The sequence below is a fragment of the Eupeodes corollae genome, chromosome 2 (genome assembly GCF_945859685.1).
Source record: "Eupeodes corollae chromosome 2, idEupCoro1.1, whole genome shotgun sequence".
Classification (NCBI taxonomy): Eukaryota; Metazoa; Arthropoda; class Insecta; order Diptera; family Syrphidae; genus Eupeodes; species Eupeodes corollae.
This window is the reverse complement of record NC_079148.1, coordinates 135,889,423-135,909,593: the sequence shown is the minus strand read 5'-3', so window position 1 is coordinate 135,909,593 and position 20,171 is coordinate 135,889,423. Positions and strand designations below refer to the sequence as shown.

Sequence of the window (20,171 nt, the reverse complement as noted above, 5' to 3'; positions counted from 1 at the left end):
GAAAATACGGATATCAGATGTTGATATCACGTTTTCTTTGAGCCAAGACAAGACTTCCTTAATCGCCAAAAGTTCCGCCTGGAACACGCTACAATGATTGGGAAGGCGGAATGAGAGACTTAATTTCAGTCGTTCAGAGTACACACCACCACTAACCCCTTCTTTGGTTTTTGAGCCATCTGTGTAAAAGTGGATTGACTCATCCTCTAAGAATGTCCTATCCTCCCAAAAAGATCTGGTAGGTATAGAAATTCGGAAATTCCTGTCGAATTGTAGTTGGGGGATGGTGTAGTCTGTGTGCTTTGGAATTGATTCTAAGTACCTTAGAATTACGGAGTGGCCAATGTTGTTGTTAGTCCACTGCGACGAAGCATTGAGGCGAATAGCCGAGCTTGCAGCTATTTGTTTGCTAAATATGTCAAGAGGTGTAAGGTAGAGCAAGGTGTCCAGTGCTGCAGACGGGGTCGTGCGAAGCGATCCGCTTATACATGGGCAGGCTACTTTCTCTAAAGCAGTCCACCATACTGCCACACCGTACGTTAAAATCGGTCTGATTACCGATGTGTATAGCCAATGCGTGATTCTGGGCTGTAAACCCCATTTATTACCAATAGCTTTTTTGCAAGAAAAGAGAGCTACAGTAGCTTTTTTGACTCTTTCCTGTACGTTGCATTTCCAATTTAGTTTTTTGTCTAAGACAAGACCTAGGTATTTAGCCTCGTCTGAGAATTTTAATTGGATTCCTTTAATATAAGGAGGGTTGACAAATGGAATTTTCTATCTCCTCGAAAATAAGACCAGATCGGTTTTGTGTGGGTTAACACCCAGTCCACACCTAAGGCATTTTTTAAGACTTCTTTTAGGATATTAAAATGCTTTCCTGAAACTGCTATAGCAACGTCGTCCGCATAAGCTATCACTCTGAAACCCTCCGCATCCAGACTACTTAGGATTTCATTCACCACTAGGTTCCAGAAGAGAGGGGATAGAACACCACGTTGCGGTGTCCCTCTACTAACGAATCGTCTGCAAGAAGAGTTGCCCAGTTTTTAGTTAATTATTCTGCTAGGCACCTTCGATGTCAAGGAAAGCAACCAAAGTGAACTCTTTATGATGGAGGGAATATTCGATGGTGCGTACTAAAGTGTGTAACGCTGTTTCCACCGATTTACCTTTATAGTAGGCACGTTGAGACGAAGACAGAAGTCTTGTATCGATACGTGCCCTTAAATGGATATCAATCAATCTTTCCAGGGTCTTAAGAAGGAATGATGATAGACTTATAGGTCGTAGATCTTTAGGACTGACTTGGGAGCATTTACCTGCTTTAGGTATAAAAACAACTTTAACTTCTCTCCATGCCGAGGGAACATGGACCAGGTAAAGACAACTGGAAAAAATTGCCTCAAGGATTGGTGCAATTATATCAGAAGCCTTTTGTAATTCCACTGGTATTGTACCATCTGGTCCTGCAGCTTTAAATGGTTTGAAGCTGTTGAGAGCCCATTGTAGCTTATCCTTTGTGATTAGACCTTGTGGATATGTTGAATTTGAACTTGAACGTATAAAACTGTTGCAAGTTTCGGTAAGAGAACTACAAGGAAAGTGAGTGTCCAATAGTAAGTTCAGCGATTCATTACTTCAATTTGTCCAGGAGCCGTCTGTATTTTTCAAGCAGCTTGGCATAGCTGGATTAGTTGAAAGAATTTTCCGTAACCTAGAGGCTTCGGAAGTTTCTTCTATCATGCCACAGAAGGATCGCCAAGAAGATCGCTTGGATTTCCTTAGTGCCTTCTTGTAGATTCTTAGGGATTCTTTGTAGGAGTCCCAATGAGAGGCTATTCTTGGAGCTTTGGCCCGGTTGAAAAGTTTCCTGAATTCCTTCCTGAGCGAGTCAAGCTCTGAGGCCCACTATTGTGGTTTCCTCTTTCCTCTTATGTGTATAAGTGGACAAGCAATTTTATAGCGATCTGTTCATAGCTGAGGTAAGGTCATTGACTTTGTTGTCAAGTTCGTTAGCGTTAGAGGAAGGACTAGATAGTCCAGGTTCTAGTAAATTCTGTAATGAGTTCCTGTATAAAGCCCAGTCAGTTTTCCGTTAGTTTCGAAAAGTCAATGAACTCGGGTTATCATCCACATTTATATTGAACTGGATATATCTATGATCAGAGAACGAGTGTTCTTTGGATACTTTCCAGCCCAAGATCATATGATATCTGAGACAAGAGTTATGTCTAAGGTTGGTTCATTTCCAACATTACTTACTAAGAGGTTAGTACCAAGAATATAATTAAAACGAGACTCACCTCTGTCGTTGATATTCGTACTGCCCCATACAGTATGATGAGCGTTAGCATCGCTCCCAATAATTAGGCGGATCCTTTGCCTTTCCGCTTCAGCGACGACTTTCTCCAGGGTTTTTCCAGGGAGAGGGCCAAGGTGGTCATGCCCTAGATACGCCGATACCAGCCAGAAAATTCCTTTGGTTGTTTCCAGCCTAGCTACGGTGGTATCTCTGTCACTGAAACGATGGAGTAAAAATACATTAATGCTACGTTTCACTAGTATGCAAGATCTAGGTTCACCTTTATCTGTCACACAAAGTGTGTAGTATCCAGGAGTCCTGAGTCCTCGAACAATGGATCCTACAATCCATGGCTCTTGGATCAGGACAATAAACAAAGCGGTAGGACTTGATAAAATTCGCGCAGAGCTTTTACAAGCAGTGCCAACGTCATCAAGCGAACTGCTTCATCCGCTCATAAAAGAAGCCTGGACCATCGAAAGCACTCCCGATGAGTGGAAGAAGGGAATTATCGTCAAGCTCCCAAAAAAAGGAGATCTAACAAAGTGGGAAAACTTTAAAGGAATTTGCGTTCTACCTTGCCGTTGCCAAAATAGTTGCAAAAGTCATAGTGGAACGCTTAAGAGAACACCTTGAGGCCACACTAGAGGCCGAACAAGCAGAATTCCGCGCTGGATCCTGCTGTATTTATAACCCCTGCGGATCATTATTGACCAATGCGTTGAACATCGATCACCCCTACACCTGCTGTTAATCGACTTCGAGAAGGCCTTTGATAGCGTTAACAGGGAGTATATCTGGTTAGCTTTACGGAGGAGAGGCATTTCAGAAAAACGAATTGCTATAATTAAAGCAACACATGATGGATTCAAGTATCACGTTCTGCAGGATGGTAGGTTGTCAGATGATTTTAAAATCCGTAGCGGAGTCAGACAGGGCTGTATTTTGTCTCCAATATTGTTATTGTTGGTGATAAACGATGTACTGCGCGCAGCTTTGTCAGGTAGCGGAGGGTTCCAATAGACTTTGACATCCTATTTAAAGCACTTGGATTACGCGGACGATGTTTGCTTACTCTCTCATAGGATCATGGATCTCCATCAAATGATAACAAGTGTGAAGGGAGAGAAGCTGAAGTTGTGGGGCTGAAAATTAATTCCGGCAAAACAATAATGATCAGCCTCGGAACCCAACGATCCTCCCAAATAAATATTTTCTCGCAACCGGTGGAAAAAGTGGAGAGCTTTCTGTATCTAAATCGATCGGCGGAACCGAACAAGACGTCATCGGCTAAGCAAAAGCGGCGTTCGTTGTTGTCGAAAATTTAAAGGAATAACTGTCAGCTTAACCTTCAAGCGGGCGCGCGTAGTCGAATCAATTATTTTTACCCATCATATTTAATTCTCATTTCTAGTAGCCTTTTTCATAATTTGAAGTACTTTTTTGACAAATTAGACTGATCTGAGTACAAATCAATAAATAATTATGGAATAATTAGTGCTTTACTTTTCTTATTCATCCGATAGTTATTTTCGGTTACGCTTGAGGGTTAAGAACAAAGCTACGATTTTTTCGCACAAATGTCGAGTCTGTGCTTCTTTATGGGTGCAGCACTTGGAAGGTTAACCTAAGAGAGAACATCATGGAACTAAGATACTGTCTATCAAATGATATGAGAGCTGATATTTTGACAAAACCACTTTCAAAAGATGTTTTCCTTAATTTTACGAATCTTTTAGGAATTCGAAAGGATGACCAATCGAAACCATCTGTAGCGAGAGGGGGTGTTGAAACTGCGCTCTCAGAGAAAGAACAAAAATTGAATTTTTAAAACTCTGGTGTTTCTATTTTAATGTCCATATCTGTATATAGTCTTCTCCAAAACCAATATAGTCAAAAACCTGAACTTCGGTGTCAATTTCACTCAGCTCGCACGATAACTGGGGCCTGATTATGAGGTTCGCGGCGAATCGTTTTGCTAGCGAGTTTGCCATTTTTCAATTATTGCTTTCGCTTTCGCCTTCTTCGTTTTGAATTCGTGGATTATTTCTTTATTTTAATTTAAAAATGTGAGTTAGCTTTATTTTAATTTTCTTATAATTTATCCACAATAAAATATAAAATTTTAAAATTCATTCAAGGAACGGTAAAAACAAGCAAACAAATCGACATCAATTTTTGCTCTCGTCGAGTTTATGAAAAAAAATAAGGACATTGCAACGGGAGCACTCGTCGGTCCTGAATATTGAGAGACTGTTGGTTGTGCCATTCCAAGCAGTACGTCTTGTCCAACTCCTTTTTGGTACGATCCCTCAGCAAGAAATCTCATAGTAGCGGCAAGCTTTAAAATTGAAGGAATGCCGTTGCTATTCTGATCCTTGAATTCCTCACTGATCTCTTGCAAAATGAAGACAAAAGCTTCTTTCGAAAGTCGAAATAGTTTGATAAATCTATTAAGACAAAGTGTGTAAATTAATTGATTAATTTGATTTCAACTAAAAGTAAACAATACTTACTCAGTTGAAGGGAATTCCAGAGGAGAAGATTTGCTCCTTAGTAGTCTCCTGGACACCCGTAATCCTGGGATTCCTCAAATTCCTCACTTTCAGAATAAATATACACCATAATTGATTCCATTTTTTAATTTTAATATTGTTTATTAAATAAATCACCGCAAATTTCACAAATTCAATCAAAACAAAACAAAATTTGTGGAAAGCTGTCAAACACAAAAGTGTCAAATCACTGGAATATATAGAGAAAAAGTCAAACCAAAGTGTCAAATCACTGGAATATAGGAAGAACTACTTTCGCTTCGCCGCGAGTTCGTTAATAAGGAAATACGAAGCGAGTCGAATTTGAAAGGTCGAATTGAAAACGATCCGCCGCGAACCTCATAATCAGGCCCCTGGGAGATATTAGGTAGCGATTAGAAAAGGTGGAAGTATTTTAGAAGATGCTTGAAGCAAACTTCGATTTTCGAGTCGAACATGATGATGAAATTTATTTTGAGGGAATTTCGCGATATCCTACAAATTCTAGACCCTTAAGTCAATGAAATATTTCAAGAGAATCAAAATTGTCCTATGCAAACGACATATCCTTATATATATATCCTTAAAATTAAATTTTTTATACAAAAACAATCACCCCTATTGTGAGTTTCACCCGGAAAATATTTCACCCGAAAAATTATTGTTCCCCCGGAATTTTTAAAGCTATTGTGAGTTCCACCCGAATGAATTTTCACTTCGAATTAGAGGTGACATTTCGAAAAAAAGAAGCGTTCATTGAAAAGGCAAATACAAGCTGAACGAAATATCTGAACAAATCCCAGAAAAAAATACAATAGGACGGTGTTCTAGTTTTGCAAATAAATTATTATTTTCAACCCCTTTTGGAATGAAAATGACAATTTGTTGAGTTAAAAACTTTATTAAATATTTTTTGTATGTTAGAAGTAATTTTTCAAGAAAAAAAAAACAAACGACGGTATCCATAACCAAAACAAAAAAAACCGGAACAATTCAGAACTACATCACTTCGAACACGGCTAAACAGATTTTTGACAGATGAGTGAAGTGTGAATTAAAATTTTTAAAAAAGTAAACAATATCCGTGCATTCCGTGATTCCGTCTTTAACTCATAAAAATAAATATACTTGAAAATAAGTAAATAAAACAAATAAAAATTGTTTTTTGTGATTCTGCCGTAGCCTTTATTTGCTCTCATCAAAAGGTATGAACTTGAACAGTATGATATTTTATTACACAAATTGTTTAGAATTGTTTTTATATTTTACTTAAGCAACATGTATAGCATAGCCCTGAGGGAAATGATTAATGATGAGGAAGAAAAACAAAAACAAAAATCAATCAGAAGACAACTCAGAGATTCTTCAAACCCTTTGGAGTTGCGTGAGCCATTGTGAGTAATAAGTTTCATGTAAAGAATTTGTGAATATAAATGTAGATTACGAATCAAACTTTTTTTTCAGATTTCATCAACACTATCGAGTAAATAAAGAAGCCTTCAAATATTTGTTGGATGTTCTTTCCAGTTCCTTGCCCCCAGTAAAACAAAAATTTGGTGTGCCCCCAATTATAAAACTTGCAGCCACCTTACGTTTCCTTGCGGAGGGCGGGTACCAAAAGGGAGTTTGGAAGGACCATGAAGTTGGGTTGGCACAACCATCTGTAAGCCTTATTATGGCTGAAGTGTTGAACGTGTTGGAGGAGAGGCTTTGTCCAGAATGGATAAAGTGGCCAGCACAAAACGAATGTAGAAGAATCAGCCAAGATTTCTTCATGAAATTCAATATGCCAAGCATAATAGGATGTGTAGATGGAACACATGTCAACATTATATCGCCAGCAACGCGCATTGCCTTCTATTTGTTGTTTTACTCCTTGAAAATAAAAAAGTTGGAGTTATTTTCGATTATTTTGTTGTTATTTATAAAAATTACTTACATTTTTCGCCAAAGTTGTCCTTTTCCGCCGCCAAATTTTGAGTGAAAGAAAGAGTTGTCAAAGACTTGAAGTTCCACCCGAAAAAAAAGTTCACAATAGGAGAAAATTTTTCGAAGTGGAAAATTTTCCGTCCGAAACTCACAATAAGGGAAATGTGAAATGTCATTTTTTTCGGACGGAATCCAGAAAAAGTGAAACTCGCAATAGGGGTGAATAATTTATTTTACAAAAATTTATTGAACATTTAAATAAAATTACGACAGAGAGAATACAAGAGAAAAAAAACATAAATAGGTACACACATTAAATATTTCTTAAAATATCAAATAAAACAAATCAAAGTTAAGTTGTAAATTAAAGGCAAGTTTAAAATAGTTTTACAAAAAAGTCGATAATCCGCTCATGCAGGGGAGCAGCCGCTGGTGTTGGCCCAGAATTCTTTCCCATAATTACATTATTTGAAAATTTATACGGCTCGGCTTTGGCAAGCTTGGAATATGAAGTCTGCTGTAAATCATCAAATTTAACGCGTTTCCTTGGCGATGCTCCAGATTCAGCACATGAACGATTTTCTTTTCCTCGTCTGGTGGCCATCCATCCGGTGCTGCCGCTTTTGTTGCTTCCTCCACTTGTTCGTAGAGGGAAGAGTATGTCCTTTAAATTCCCTTCGCCATCGGCAGATGTCTCATTGAAAAAATCCTGGCGAGTTACTGTTGTTGGAATGGTCGAATCCACTTTTTGGGCACGGAAATACGACTCGGAATCGTTAAAGTGAGTTGCAAATCCGTAGGTTGGGTCGTGTTCATCTTTTTTGATTACAATTGGTTTGGTTTTCTTGAGAATACTTCGACGTCTTGGTGGACATGCTGAAATTTTATCTGTTACAAGGCTGTTTTTTGCTTTCGACAGAGAATTGGTGTAAACTGGGAGATACGGTTCGTCCTTTGATCTCTTCAAGTTGTTGGTGACTTCTTTGAAGCGACCAAAACAAGAGGATTTCCCATCACTGTCATCCGAATCTGTGCTGCGTTTGTTGCGGAATACACTTTCATAATCCTAAAATACAGTCAATTAGAGACAGTGTAAACCTTCTAAGGTTCTTGGTTACTTACACATTTGCGTTTGTTTGGGCTCACGAGAAAGTCTGAGTCGAAGTATTTTATGTCTTTCTTTCTGAAATTATAAGCCAAATACGTCAAATGGGAATTCTGGCTAAGTAGTCTAAAAATATTTATTCTCACCTAATTGGTGTCCTTTTGCTTGATTCCTTTCGAAGCGTCTTTCTGCAGATGATGTGCAATTCGATGGCATCTTTAATGAAACCAACCCATGTCCTTCCCAGATTTAAATCACTTGTGCAGAGGATGATTCCGTCTCCTTGGCAGGTAATTTTGAAGTTCCCTGGAAACATCTCGTAGACCTTACACTTCTTCAATGGAAAGATACAGCAACACTCGAGGGAGTTCTCTACCACAGTGTCCTTAGGACGATCCTTCAATATCTTGCAATACATGAATATGTCTGACATCAGGACACAGTAGCGCTTGATTTCATCTCCTTTGCGGTTCACTTTATTCAGGATTCCCTCCTTGATGACTTTTCGACTTGGTTTCACAATGTTGGGGGTGCGATTTACAAGAGAATTCTGAATATTCAACAGTCTCTGGGTGACCTCTTGGTCCTCAATGACAGAGTTGATGTGAGACACTGTACTCTCAACTAACTTCACTGATTCTAAAATAATTTTCCCAAGTTCGTAAAATTATTCCAAAGTTTGATTCAAGTCTTACCTTTTAACAGCTTAAAATCTACATCAGCTGGACTGGTGTAGAGTAGGACCTGTTCCAGCAACAACTTATAGCGGGGAACCCTTTGAATGGGAGCAATCATAAGAGAATTCAATTTCCTCTGAACCTCAGGACGTGATTCGGCATTTTCAAGGAACTTTCTGAAAACTGGATCTTTGCTTGTGAAATCTTGAAGAATCAACAAAGAGTTCTTATAGTCGAAGGCGTACACAGAGTATAGCTTGAAGAAAGGTGCCATTTTCAGGAAAGCCTCAGCTACATTATCCTGATTCTTTTCGATTTCCTTCAGAAGTTCGCCATTTAGATTGTAAATCATTTCAATTTGACCAAAAAGCGCCGTGTGACAACTATCGCTGAGGATTTCCTGAGTCTTCAGAGGAACAACAAAGAATTCCATGAGTATTTCCAATTGCTTGAGATAGGCTTTCTCCGAGCTGATGATTTCTTGGATGGCTTGTTGACGGAAACTCTGGCGGCGGTCAAAGCCATTGTTTTTATCTGGTGTTATGCGATCCAATAAGGAACAAACTATAAGAACAAGTAAAATTGGAAATGGTGATGGACAGATGGAGTTTTTCTTAAGCTAGGTACGTACCTCTTTTTCGTGTTTTTGCTGTGAGAAGATTCCGTTCGTTGAGCACTTGTTTGAGTTCTTTACTAAAAGTTAGGGGCGTGTGGAATTCTTCGGGGGCACTTGATGGACGTCTTGTTGGGGTATGGTACATTTTAAGTCGACGACTTAAGAATTTTATTGTGAAATTATTGATTCAGGGACAGATGTTGGTGGAACAGCAAAGTAGATGAGGATTAACAACCGACTTTACATTTACACCTGTCTTAATTTTTTTCAAAGTTCTGTTTTGAATTCAATGTTGGCAACATAAGAAAATTAAAAACCGTATTAATGAAAGCCTTTAGAAAGAAATACAGATGGACGTATCCAGGGCGAAGATTTGTACTAAAAAGTGAAAATGGACTCGTTCATTAGTTATTAAAATAGTGTTTAGAAACAAAACACCACAGTTTTTTTTACACTTCAAACTTTCAGAAAGTAGTTAGCTTATAGCATTGTAAATATATTTATTATAGTACTCTTATGAAATATGAAGAGAAACGATCGAATCGACATTTGAGTGTCGTGGAGATGATTGAATTTGATCCCTTTTTTTATATCCCTCAATAGTTGGGAAGAGTTGAGAATGAGGGAAAATTCAACAATAATTAAAAAATTAAAGAAAATAGAGAAGAACATATGCGAATGTAGTAGGAGATAGAGGGAGACAATAGCAACAACGTTTACTTGAAGAGGAAAGTTTTTACGGTTATGCTTTGGCAAGAAATAGAAAAAGTATAAGACTGCAAGATTATTTTTTGCGGTAGGTAGTTAATATAATAAATTTTTTAATATATTTATTTTTCAATTCAATAGAGTGCTCCTGATAATTGTCTTTATTTTTGATATGACTCTTAAGTTTAAAAAACAAATTATATTTTATCTTTTTTATACCAAAAGTTTGGTTTGATATAATTCCTTTAATTTGTACGTTTTATATGTATATATTTATAAAAGGGGAATTTTTGAAAGCTATAGGAAAGTTTAAAAAACACATACAATTCAGAAAAATGCATGAAATCTTTGATTAAATTGATAGTACGGTACATATAATTTAATTTTTGAAGATTATTTCATGCAGATGTTGAACTTGACCGCGCCTCAAGGGGTCCATTCGCTTAGTCCAATTTTCAGTATTTCAATTCAATAATTTGCAAGCGTTGTTCGTTTGTGAGACGATTCATGGTTCAATTATAGACCAAAGTGAAGATGTTTGACAGTGAAACAAAACACGAAACGTGCGTCAGCTGTTTAAACCAGTGTTGAAAATGTGGAAGCATGGTCATGTTAATGTTGTAAATAAGAAACTTTTGAAACAAGGTGCAAACTCGGCATACAATGCTCTAACAATTATGTTTGAATCTTTTACAAGAAAAGACCTTAAAAGATTAAAACCGATAAAAGTAAAATGATCTGAACTATATGAATTGAAGAGTTCCATAGAAGCAATTAATGTTATCATAATGATATCTCCACACAAGAAACACTTCCATTCTGTCCAAATTACTACCATGTCATCATAATACCTCATACAGATATTAAGCTTATACCTTTGCTATTTAGGCACTGGCACTTGTGAGGTTAATTTTTCAACGTAGTTTTATATTATATTTATTTATTTATATGTTTTTATATTAAAATTAAAAATTTAATGCAGTATGCCCTATTTAGAATACCTTTCAATTTTTGATTGTGTTTGAACTTGATGCGTGTGTATAACAAATAATACGCAATAATAACAACAACAAAATAATTGAATACATTTAAATTCTTCAATGCATCATATGCCAAATATTGCAACATTTAATTTTTCACAAAGATTGAAAATTTAAAATCAAATGAGAATTCTTAATTTCAAAATACCTACAGCTTTAAAGTATACATAGCTACAAACATGGACATACTCCACATGGACTCCTAGTAGCCAACTTCACGATGGTTCCACTTTTAATGGACAAAACACTAGCGCAAATAGGGCTATGCGGGAAATTTTTGTAACATTTACATTTAATACTCACAGCCACTGCTGTCGTTCTTGCTACTATAGTAGTATTTTAAATGAGCAATTACACTTTTTTTTCTGAAAAAAAAATTGTTTGTGTGATTTCCGATGGATGAGTCTATAATTTTCATTTCCAATCAAAGGAAACACCGTCAAATATTGATTCAAATTTTTGTTTGGATCGATTTTAATGATATCTTTTGGCCCCTTAATGTTTGTAACTGAAAATATGAAACACCGAATTCAAAATAATGAATTTAATTTATTCATGAATATTCAAACATGATGTATTTCAATTGTCAATTGCTTATTTAATAAACGAAAAGTGATGAATTTAAATTATTTATTTTAACTATATTATTTTAAAATGTTGGCCTTTAAGCAGTGAAAGCAAACATTTGGTACGACATTACATCCTTCTATTTGTCTGTTTTCGGAACATTAACCTTCGCAGTATGCCAACTAACTTCGAATTTGGACATTATTATTTTCAGTTATAATTTTGTTCATGGGCCAAGCATGTTTTTGTTGTTTTTTTGTTTCACTCCTCAATTCAAGAAAATACTCTCTTGGCATTTTTAAAACGACAGCACTGCTCACAGCGCATAGCCTGCTTCTGGTTCATTTTGCACGAACTATCAAAAACATGGCACGCTTGTCTTCAACAAATTATACTAAATGTCAATACTTTCTATGTCAGAAAAAGCTTATCTCAACTAAATACAAACAGATGTCGCTAAATATTTCATAACTTTTTTTGCCACTGTGCCTGGAAGGGCTAGTGTAGCTAATTTAAAGTGGAACCATTTTTATTCAAATTTTGTTTGGAAAATTCACACCACTAGTAGTCCATGTAAAGTATGTCAATGGCTAAAAATATATGTATGCATATGCACATCTCCTCTACATTTACTTTTCTCATTCATTCTTTAGTAACTTTCTCCTCATTCTTAGTTCCCTGCCAAGTACTTTTACGTAGCGCCCTCAATAGTTGTGGAGATAAAATTAAAAAATTTCGTCTCATGCCATTGTCTCCCTCGATCTCCTTATTTGCATATGTTCTTCTCTATTTTCTATTCTTTAATTATTGTTGAATTTTCCTTCATTCTCAACTCTTCCCATCAATTAAGGGGTATGAAAAAGGGATTAAATTCGATCATCTGCACGCGTTTCAGATGTCACTTCGATCGTTCCTCTTCATAAGAGTACTATGATAAATATTTATACAATGGGATTTATAACTTTATTAGAGTGTTTTTGGTTTTGATTTCTAGTCGTTTTTGTGACTAGCGAAGAATAAAATCATTAAAAAGAACGAGCGATAACTTTTCAAATGTCTTAAAGCCAAAAAAATAAATGCAAATGAAATAAAAAAACTTCTAAAAAAATGTATTGTATGTATTGTTGTATCGAAAAATTCTAATGTTACTTTTTCCACAATTGTTCTTGTTCTCAACAGAGATTCAAATAAAATGTTAATTTTGGAGTCAAGTCAAAAATATCTGATGCATATTGTAGCTTGGGATCTAATACTACGTTGCATCCCGATGCCTAAATACATTTTTTTTTCTAGATAAAGCTAAATTTACTCTGAATCTGAAAATTTAAATCTTCTCAAAAAGAGTTTTAATTATATATAATTATATATTATATATAATTAAAAGGAAAGCTAAATGGTTTCATTCAGACATATTTAATTTTGGCATTTGAATGTCATGTTTAGCAGCTTGAAGCTGTCATATTTTGACATTTGGCGAGTAAAAACTAAACATAGCAAATTTGTTACTACACCACAATACTGTCGAAAATATTTCTCGAAATGTTGATTGCAAGTTGCCACTAAAATGTTGTGACTCTGAGCCATATGAAAAGTAAGAGTTACGCCAATGCCTTACAATTGATTCAAGACCTTAAAAATACAGTTTGTAAAGTTATCAAGAACATACAAGTGCAAAGGTTGCGAACTGGTCATACACAAATTAATGAAAGTGGTATACTGCAACAACTGTAGCTGTAGTGTCCATTTGGCTGATATCGTTAGCCATTTCCAATAGGATACCTGCTTCTTTACAATGAAATATACGTCCATTGATTTCTCGTAACAAATACTCGCATTTTTAATATCAAAATTAAATCTTTTATTGGAAGAGCCTGTATTATAGATAGTGTCAAACTTAAGCAACAGCTGAATGCATCCATTTTAGTTCTCCAGTGTCACCTGTCACTTGTGTTGTATTTGTAAGAATGTAAACAAAACGTTGAGGTAGCTCTACTCTACGCTCTATAAGATGCAGAAAAATCCTGCCAACTCCTTTGCCGAATTAACATTCAAAAAATTCAATTCCCTGCCAAAGACAGGCAAACCAACAAAATCAGAATGGACAGTTCTATCGTCTATCATTCAAGTTGACAGTCTTACTGGTGATTCAAAAGTCGTTGCTTTGGGATGTGGAACAAAATGTATTGGTAAATCCAAACTATGTCCATTAGGTTTAATCTTAAATGACTCCCATGCTGAAGTATTGGCTAGGCGAGGTTTCCTTCGCTATATTTACCATCAACTTAAAACGAAAAGCAATATCTTCATATACGACAACGATTCAGGTGTATTCCGAAGAAAGGAATCAATAGCATTTCATTTTTTCAGTACACAAGTGCCTTGTGGAGATGCCTGCATTGTCACCGACCCAACGAAGGGGGAAGAAGAAGAGATTGCCAGCAAACGTGTGAAATTAGATATTGTCACGTCGTCCGACGCTGGAGATGTTTTGACGCCTGACAACAAAGTCTTCACTGGTGCAAAATTAATCGGAGAAAATACTCTGGACCCTATGCATCAAGTTCAAGGTTCCCTGAGAACCAAACCTGGACGTGGAGATAGGACTCTTTCGATGTCATGTAGTGACAAGCTTTCCAAATGGAATATTCTAGGAATTCAAGGTGCTTTCTTGGATATGTTTCTAGAAAAACCAATTTATTTAGAATCTTTGAATTTCTCCTGTGACTTTGATATGGATTCAATGAAAAGAGCTATCTATATGAGATGGAAAGAACGAGAACACAAAAGTAGCAGATTCATTGCACAAGAGCCTCAAATACAATTAGCTACGCAATGTAGTTTCGAGTTTTCTCAAGATGCAGACAAAAACGCTTCACCAAATGGTTTGGTCTGGTGCGATGTTCCAGAAGAAAAAGTGTAAGATTAATTTTGATAAAGACTGAATATTTATTTATTAAGATTTTCTTTGTAGGCCTTATGAGATCTCAGTCAATGGAAAGAAACAAGGAATCACCAAGAAGCTCCTGCAATCCAAAAAATCATCCCTCAAAATAAGCAAACTTAATCTGCTTGAAGAGTTCCTCCAATTGATAAAATTAAATCCACATTTTAAAACAAAATTAGGCCTTAAAATTGACGATGAGTTAAAAACGATAACTTATTGTGAACTCAAGCAAAAGTGCCAAGAATATCAAAATTCCTGGAAAACTCTCAAGGAATCCTACTTCCAGCAATGGACAACTAAACCGGAAAACCTTCTTAGTTTTAATCTTTTATCATGTAATAAAGAAAGTTGATAGTATATTTTTTTTCGTTTTGTTGGTCTTATTTATTTTTCAGTTTGTTAAGTACCTCCATGAAACCTTGAATAGTTCGTTCACAGAGATCATTAGCCCAATGTCCGTCAATCTTAAAGTGAGATCCAATGATTACGACATTGGATTTATCATAATAATCCTTCAGATTATCCTTTGTCACACCCGAACCAATAATAAGAGGAACTTTGACTTTTCCGTAAAGAGCATCTAAGTCACCGGGGCTTGCGGCATGTCCGGTTGAGGTTCCTATAAAAATAAACATGTGTTATTTGAGAGTTCACTTTTTTCCTTGTATTTACCAAACCTGTTACTATAATCCCATCGGTTAGAAAGAACTCTGCCGCTTTGGCTGTTTCGAGGAGACTTGTATCGGCTGTAATCGAGTGCGAACTGTGTTTCTTCTTTAGATCTGTAAAAACTAAAACCGATTCGGCGTCTATCAATCGGCGATATCGGAGAATATCTCCTGCGCAAGCATCAGTATATCCTTCATCTGCAACATGACCAAAAACAAATCCCTCAGCACGAATATACTGAAGGTCACATGCCTTGGCAACAGCTAGTGCTTGTCTATTGCCACATGCCAGAACCTTATTAAAGTTTCTTATCATAAAATAAACTCTAGAAATGTAACTAAACTTACCTGGATTCCACAAGGCATCGATTTAGGAATGATTTTCTTAATTTCATTTGCAATTCTAGACATGCAAGCGACGGTTTCTGGTCCTAAAGAACTTTCTTGTACATAAGGAACATCGTGCATGTTTTCAATGAGAACAGAATCCTTAAAGATGAAGAGGAGTTTGTTTTTGAGTTTAAGTTCTATAAATAGTTTTTAAGAAACTTACAAGTTTATATTTCGAATAAATGCTTGCTTCATGTTTGGCCTTATCTATGATTTCACTGAAATTACCAGAATATTTTGGGGTTCCTTTGAATGAACTTGATTATTTATTTTTTGTATGGTAGGTATGGAGAAATGTGATTCTTTACCTGGCAATGCGTCCAAGTGAATCATACCAACCACATTACATTTTGGATTCTGGAATACTTTCAAAAAACGATTCATTGTTGAATGTTGAGAAAATTTTTGTTGTTGATGTGTAAAGGTAGGTAGGTATATCTATTTACGACGAATTGATATAACCCCAATGTCCACGTTTAATTTGCTGGAATCAGCTGTTTTGAGTGTTGTTTTTGTCTATTTTTAGAAGTGTCAACTAAAATACTGTTGGACCAATTTCAAAGCAAAATTCAAATTTTAAATAGACCAAGGAAATATTTGTATCCTTCACTGAAATGTTTGAAACGTACCCAAAATTAAAACAAAACGAACCACTATATCGCGCGTACTTGGTGCATTGGTGTTTTATTAGGTGATACCTATGTCTATGGAGTAAACTCTGGACATCTTGAGACAGTAAACTTATACAAAAAAACTGATTTCAAAATCATTGAAGCCGTTTTTTTGAAATAAGAGAAAACATTTACAATTTTGTTTCAGATTCATCTTAAAACAATTTGAATGGAATTTATTTCGAAAAATCGAATTTAAAGCACTTTTTACTTTTGGTTACAAAAGAGACAAATCAAAAAGCCTCAAGTTGAACAAAAATCGTTCCATCCGTTTGTTTTGTAACCAACTTAAAAAATATATAGAATAGTTTAGCAAAAAGTTCTTTCTTGTGATTTTTAACGGATGAATAAAATTAAATGTGCCCGAGCCCAAGTAGGCTTAATATGCATACAACTTAAAGTATAGGGTGATTTTTTAAAAGCTATATGAAAGTTTTTCGAACAAAAACACATACAATTAAAAAAAATGCATGAAATCTTTGTTTAATTCGATATTACGATCCATATAATTTAATGTTTGAAGATTATTTTATGCAAATGTTGACGCCTCAAATGGTCCATCCGCTTAGTACAATTTTGGCACACATTTCGGCCGGTATCTCACGAATAAATGCTTTAAATGTCTTCCAATGCGGCAATTGTCTGTATAGACATGAGCTTTAACAAAGCCCCACAAAAAATAGTTTAAAGGCGTTAAATCGCACGGTCTAGGCGGCCAACTGACCGGTCCCGAACATAAAATATCATCTCACGGTAGCACTCACCATTCACAGTTACGTTATGATTCGTATCATCTTTGAAGAAGTACGGTCCATTGATGCCACCAGCCAATAACCCGCACTTGTAATGCTTCTGGCTGATATTCATTCCAAAATTGCTTGTTTACGTAGCAATTGAGCCAAAATGAGCTTCGTCGCTTGCTGGAAGAACGCGCGATGAACTTTCTTAACAGAGCACACATTTTGGTAATAAAAATCTATAATTATTAATTTGCAAGCGTTGTTCGTTTGTAAGACGATGCATAGTTAAATTATAGACCAAATTAAAGATGTTTAACAGTAAAACAAAACCCTTAACGTGCGTCAGCTGTTAAAACCAGTGTTTCCAAAAAGATAATAAATAAAAAATCATCCTTTAGGCGTCAGTTATAGCTATTATTTTTTGAAAACATAACATTGGAATTTTTTTGACAGGTCGTTTATAGCTATCATTTCAGTCCGGAAAATAGAAAAATACATTTTTAGAGAAAAATAAATGCATAATTATACTTTATTTTCTCAATAAAAATTCTTTGTGTGATTTCCGATCGATCAGTATATTATTTTTATTTCTAATCAAATTTTATTGAAATTCTTACAACAGAGTTGAAAGCTAAGCAAATGAATACAAAAATAATTTATGACTTGTCTTTTAATTCAAGGTTTGTCCTGAAATTATTGGTTTTTAAGTTAGATTCAAACAAAGCCCATTAAAAAAGTTGGATGAAACCGTTTCGTCTGAAAGAGGCCTTAATATGAGCAATGGATTTTTTAGTTCACAGACTAAAGCAACGTTCACATGAGTGCGACCAACGAACGACGAATGACTTACAAAATGTGAGTTTATATACGTTTGAAGACATATTTCCACACAAATTCTTAACAAAACGATAGAAATATAGTTTCTATTTCCTTTATGATGCATACTTTTACTTTTCAATATCATATATTAATAAATTTAAGAAAACAAATATATTCGTCGGGAAAAAAATTGAAGTTGTTACGAACTGTCAAACTTTATTCGCGTTTCACATTATCCACATTCCCAACGAATAAAATAACCACGCGTACTTATACGTAACCTAAAAAATTCATTCTTGTTTTGGTTTCGGTGCTAAAAGTCAAACTTTATTCGCGAGGAATTAAAAACTCTCATGTGAAAGAAATGTCAAAATCGATGAATATTCGTTCATTCGTTGGTAGTTGGTCGTGCTCATGTGAATAATGCTTAACTTTTCTATATTAATAAGAAAAAGAGAGATAGCATTAAAAAGTTTGTAGTTAACGGACGAACTTTTGTATATTAATAAGAAAAAGAAAGATAGCAATAAAAAGTTGCTTGGGTTAACTGTCCTACTTATGTCATAGTGATGAAAAAAGTTTAATCCTGTTTTTAATTTTTAAACACCAGGAGAGCAAATAACGGCACTTTATTTTATACTCAATTTGCTTGATCAGTAATGCAACTCAATACAAAAATAGAGGCTGGGATGCGACCCACACTGATAGCTTCCCATCCCGTCCGTCGATTTGTCTTGCCTTAAAGTTTGTCTATATGTACTCGTATCAATTTTTACAAAATTGGCGTACTATTTTTTGTAGATTTTATTTTTTATGAAAAAACGGACTGTTGGATTTTTATATAAAAATTACTGAGTATTGAAAACAATATTTTTTGTGAAATAAAATAAGTTTGAAGCCAATATTTTTAATTTTTGAAAAGCTATTTGATTCGAAAATCTATTTTTACCAACTTTTGTTCAATTTTTTTAGGTTTTTAATTTTTTGTACAAAAACTGTCAATTCGATTTTTTGCAAAATTTTACTGAATGTTAACAACAATATTTTTTAAAAGATAAAAGTAGATTAAAGCCAAAATCTAAAATTTTTGAAAAGATATTTGAGTCGAAAATCAATTTTTACCAACTTTTATACATTTTTTATTATGTTTTTATTTTTTATAAAAAAAACTGTCAATTCGATTTTTTTCAACATTTTTCAAAATGTTGACAACAATATTTCTTATAAGATAAAATTAGTTTGAATCCTAAATTTTAAGTTTTTGAATCGATATTCAATTTTTACCAACTTTGATTATTTTTTTTTTTAGATTTTTATTTTTTATAAAAAAACTGTCAATTCGGTTTTTCTCAAAATTTTATCAGATGTCAAAAACATTATTCTTCGTTGCACAACATTTTGGAGGTGACAATTTTTTTTCTTCAGTTTTTTTGATTTATAAAGAACCGGGTAGATGGATTTTATTTTCAAAAAATATACTTCTTTGATATCGCTAGCGTTTTGGGTTCGTAAGATATTTAGGGTTAACCAAAATGTTCACCTTTTTTTTTAAACTGAGTACAGAAGCGTCTAAGACGCTCTGTTCTAGTTCTTTGGATAGTCACAGTAGACGCTGATGATCTCACGGAACGATTTATTTCGTTTCTTCTTACTGTATTGTGACCACCCCGCAGATAGAACAGTCTCAATACCTTATAAACATAAAGATGCCGAAGTGGTACTATATTGAGTGATTTAAACAACGGAAATGATGGTTCCCATCTAGGTTTGTGAAGCATTACTCTAATGATCTTCTTCTGGGCTATGATTAAAGGCTGCAGGTTGCTGACAAATGCACTATCCCAGCAGGAAATACCATATTCTAAGCGAGAGTTAGCTAATGCGTAATAAATAGATGTTAGTATGTTTGCTGGTACTATTTTTCGCAAGAGAAAGATTTTGTTCAAAACAATATACGTATTTTTTTTAAACACTCATAATGTGTGACTTCCAGTTCAGTTTTGAGTCTAGTGTTATGCCAAGGTATTTAAATTCTATTACATTCAAGTGGTATGCAAGAAACAATACAACTAGAATGATCACAGCTTGCGTCATGAAGACCAACATTTTCAATAGAAATCTCGTTTGACACGGAAAAGTACATAATCTTGGATTTGCTACTCAGTACCATCTGATGATGCTAGATAGATCGCTATTCATTGAGACTTTTATTTTATCAACAGAAGGTGCAGAATACGAAAGGGCTAAGTCATCAGCAAAAGTAACCATATTTACTTTCAAAGGCAACTGAAAAATTGAATTTATATTAATAATAAAAAGTAAAGGCCCGAGCACTGAACCTTGGGGGACGCCTACACATGCACTAGTGATCGAATCACTCATAGTTGTACCGATTCGCACATGCTGGGACCTGTTTTGAAGATAGGATGAGAACCAATTTAAAATGTTACTTCTGAAT

General features: G+C 35.1%; 3 protein-coding genes and 1 long non-coding RNA gene across 4 annotated transcripts; 2 read left to right on the top strand and 2 right to left on the bottom strand.

Annotated features, from left to right (window-relative positions):
- The first annotated feature begins 5,455 nt into the window (after positions 1 to 5,455).
- LOC129947250 (uncharacterized) lies at positions 5,456 to 6,533 on the top strand. The gene is made up of 3 exons (XR_008781700.1): positions 5,456 to 6,044; positions 6,114 to 6,233; positions 6,304 to 6,533. It is a non-coding gene; the product is annotated as an uncharacterized LOC129947250 (long non-coding RNA).
- A 489-nt stretch (positions 6,534 to 7,022) lies between these two features.
- Positions 7,023 to 9,449, bottom strand: LOC129945959 (pleckstrin homology domain-containing family G member 3). Its single transcript, XM_056055956.1, has 5 exons — positions 9,182 to 9,449; positions 8,569 to 9,114; positions 8,020 to 8,512; positions 7,891 to 7,951; positions 7,023 to 7,834 (listed from the first exon to the last, which is right to left on the bottom strand). Exons 1-5 carry the CDS (start codon positions 9,309 to 9,311, stop codon positions 7,145 to 7,147), a joined length of 1,920 nt encoding a protein of 639 aa, XP_055911931.1. The 5' UTR covers positions 9,312 to 9,449; the 3' UTR covers positions 7,023 to 7,144.
- Positions 9,450 to 13,458: 4,009 nt separating this feature from the next.
- Positions 13,459 to 14,782, top strand: LOC129945779 (tRNA-specific adenosine deaminase 1). Its single transcript, XM_056055699.1, has 2 exons — positions 13,459 to 14,397; positions 14,453 to 14,782. The coding sequence occupies exons 1-2, from the start codon at positions 13,490 to 13,492 to the stop codon at positions 14,775 to 14,777; spliced, it is 1,233 nt and encodes a 410-aa protein (XP_055911674.1). The 5' UTR covers positions 13,459 to 13,489; the 3' UTR covers positions 14,778 to 14,782.
- LOC129945780 (uncharacterized protein F13E9.13, mitochondrial) lies at positions 14,772 to 15,937 on the bottom strand. The gene is made up of 5 exons (XM_056055700.1): positions 15,792 to 15,937; positions 15,647 to 15,729; positions 15,442 to 15,582; positions 15,103 to 15,388; positions 14,772 to 15,044 (listed from the first exon to the last, which is right to left on the bottom strand). Exons 1-5 carry the CDS (start codon positions 15,865 to 15,867, stop codon positions 14,806 to 14,808), a joined length of 825 nt encoding a protein of 274 aa, XP_055911675.1. The 5' UTR covers positions 15,868 to 15,937; the 3' UTR covers positions 14,772 to 14,805.
- Between the last annotated feature and the right edge of the window lie 4,234 nt (positions 15,938 to 20,171).

Excerpts from the sequence above, each read along its gene's own strand:
- LOC129945780 (XM_056055700.1), bottom strand. The coding sequence starts at position 15,867 with ATGAATCGTTTTTTGAAAGTATTCCAGAATCCAAAATGTAATGTGGTT. Across the intron at positions 15,583-15,646 it reads TTTATTCGAAATATAAACTT|GATTCTGTTCTCATTGAAAA; the intron begins GTAAGTTTCTTA and ends TTCATCTTTAAG. Across the intron at positions 15,389-15,441 it reads CGATGCCTTGTGGAATCCAG|GTTCTGGCATGTGGCAATAG; the intron begins GTAAGTTTAGTT and ends AACTTTAATAAG.
- LOC129945959 (XM_056055956.1), bottom strand. The coding sequence starts at position 9,311 with ATGTACCATACCCCAACAAGACGTCCATCAAGTGCCCCCGAAGAATTC. Across the intron at positions 9,115-9,181 it reads AGCAAAAACACGAAAAAGAG|TTTGTTCCTTATTGGATCGC; the intron begins GTACGTACCTAG and ends TTGTTCTTATAG. Across the intron at positions 7,952-8,019 it reads AGCAAAAGGACACCAATTAG|AAAGAAAGACATAAAATACT; the intron begins GTGAGAATAAAT and ends TTATAATTTCAG.
- LOC129945779 (XM_056055699.1), top strand. The coding sequence starts at position 13,490 with ATGCAGAAAAATCCTGCCAACTCCTTTGCCGAATTAACATTCAAAAAA. Across the intron at positions 14,398-14,452 it reads GATGTTCCAGAAGAAAAAGT|GCCTTATGAGATCTCAGTCA; the intron begins GTAAGATTAATT and ends TTTTCTTTGTAG.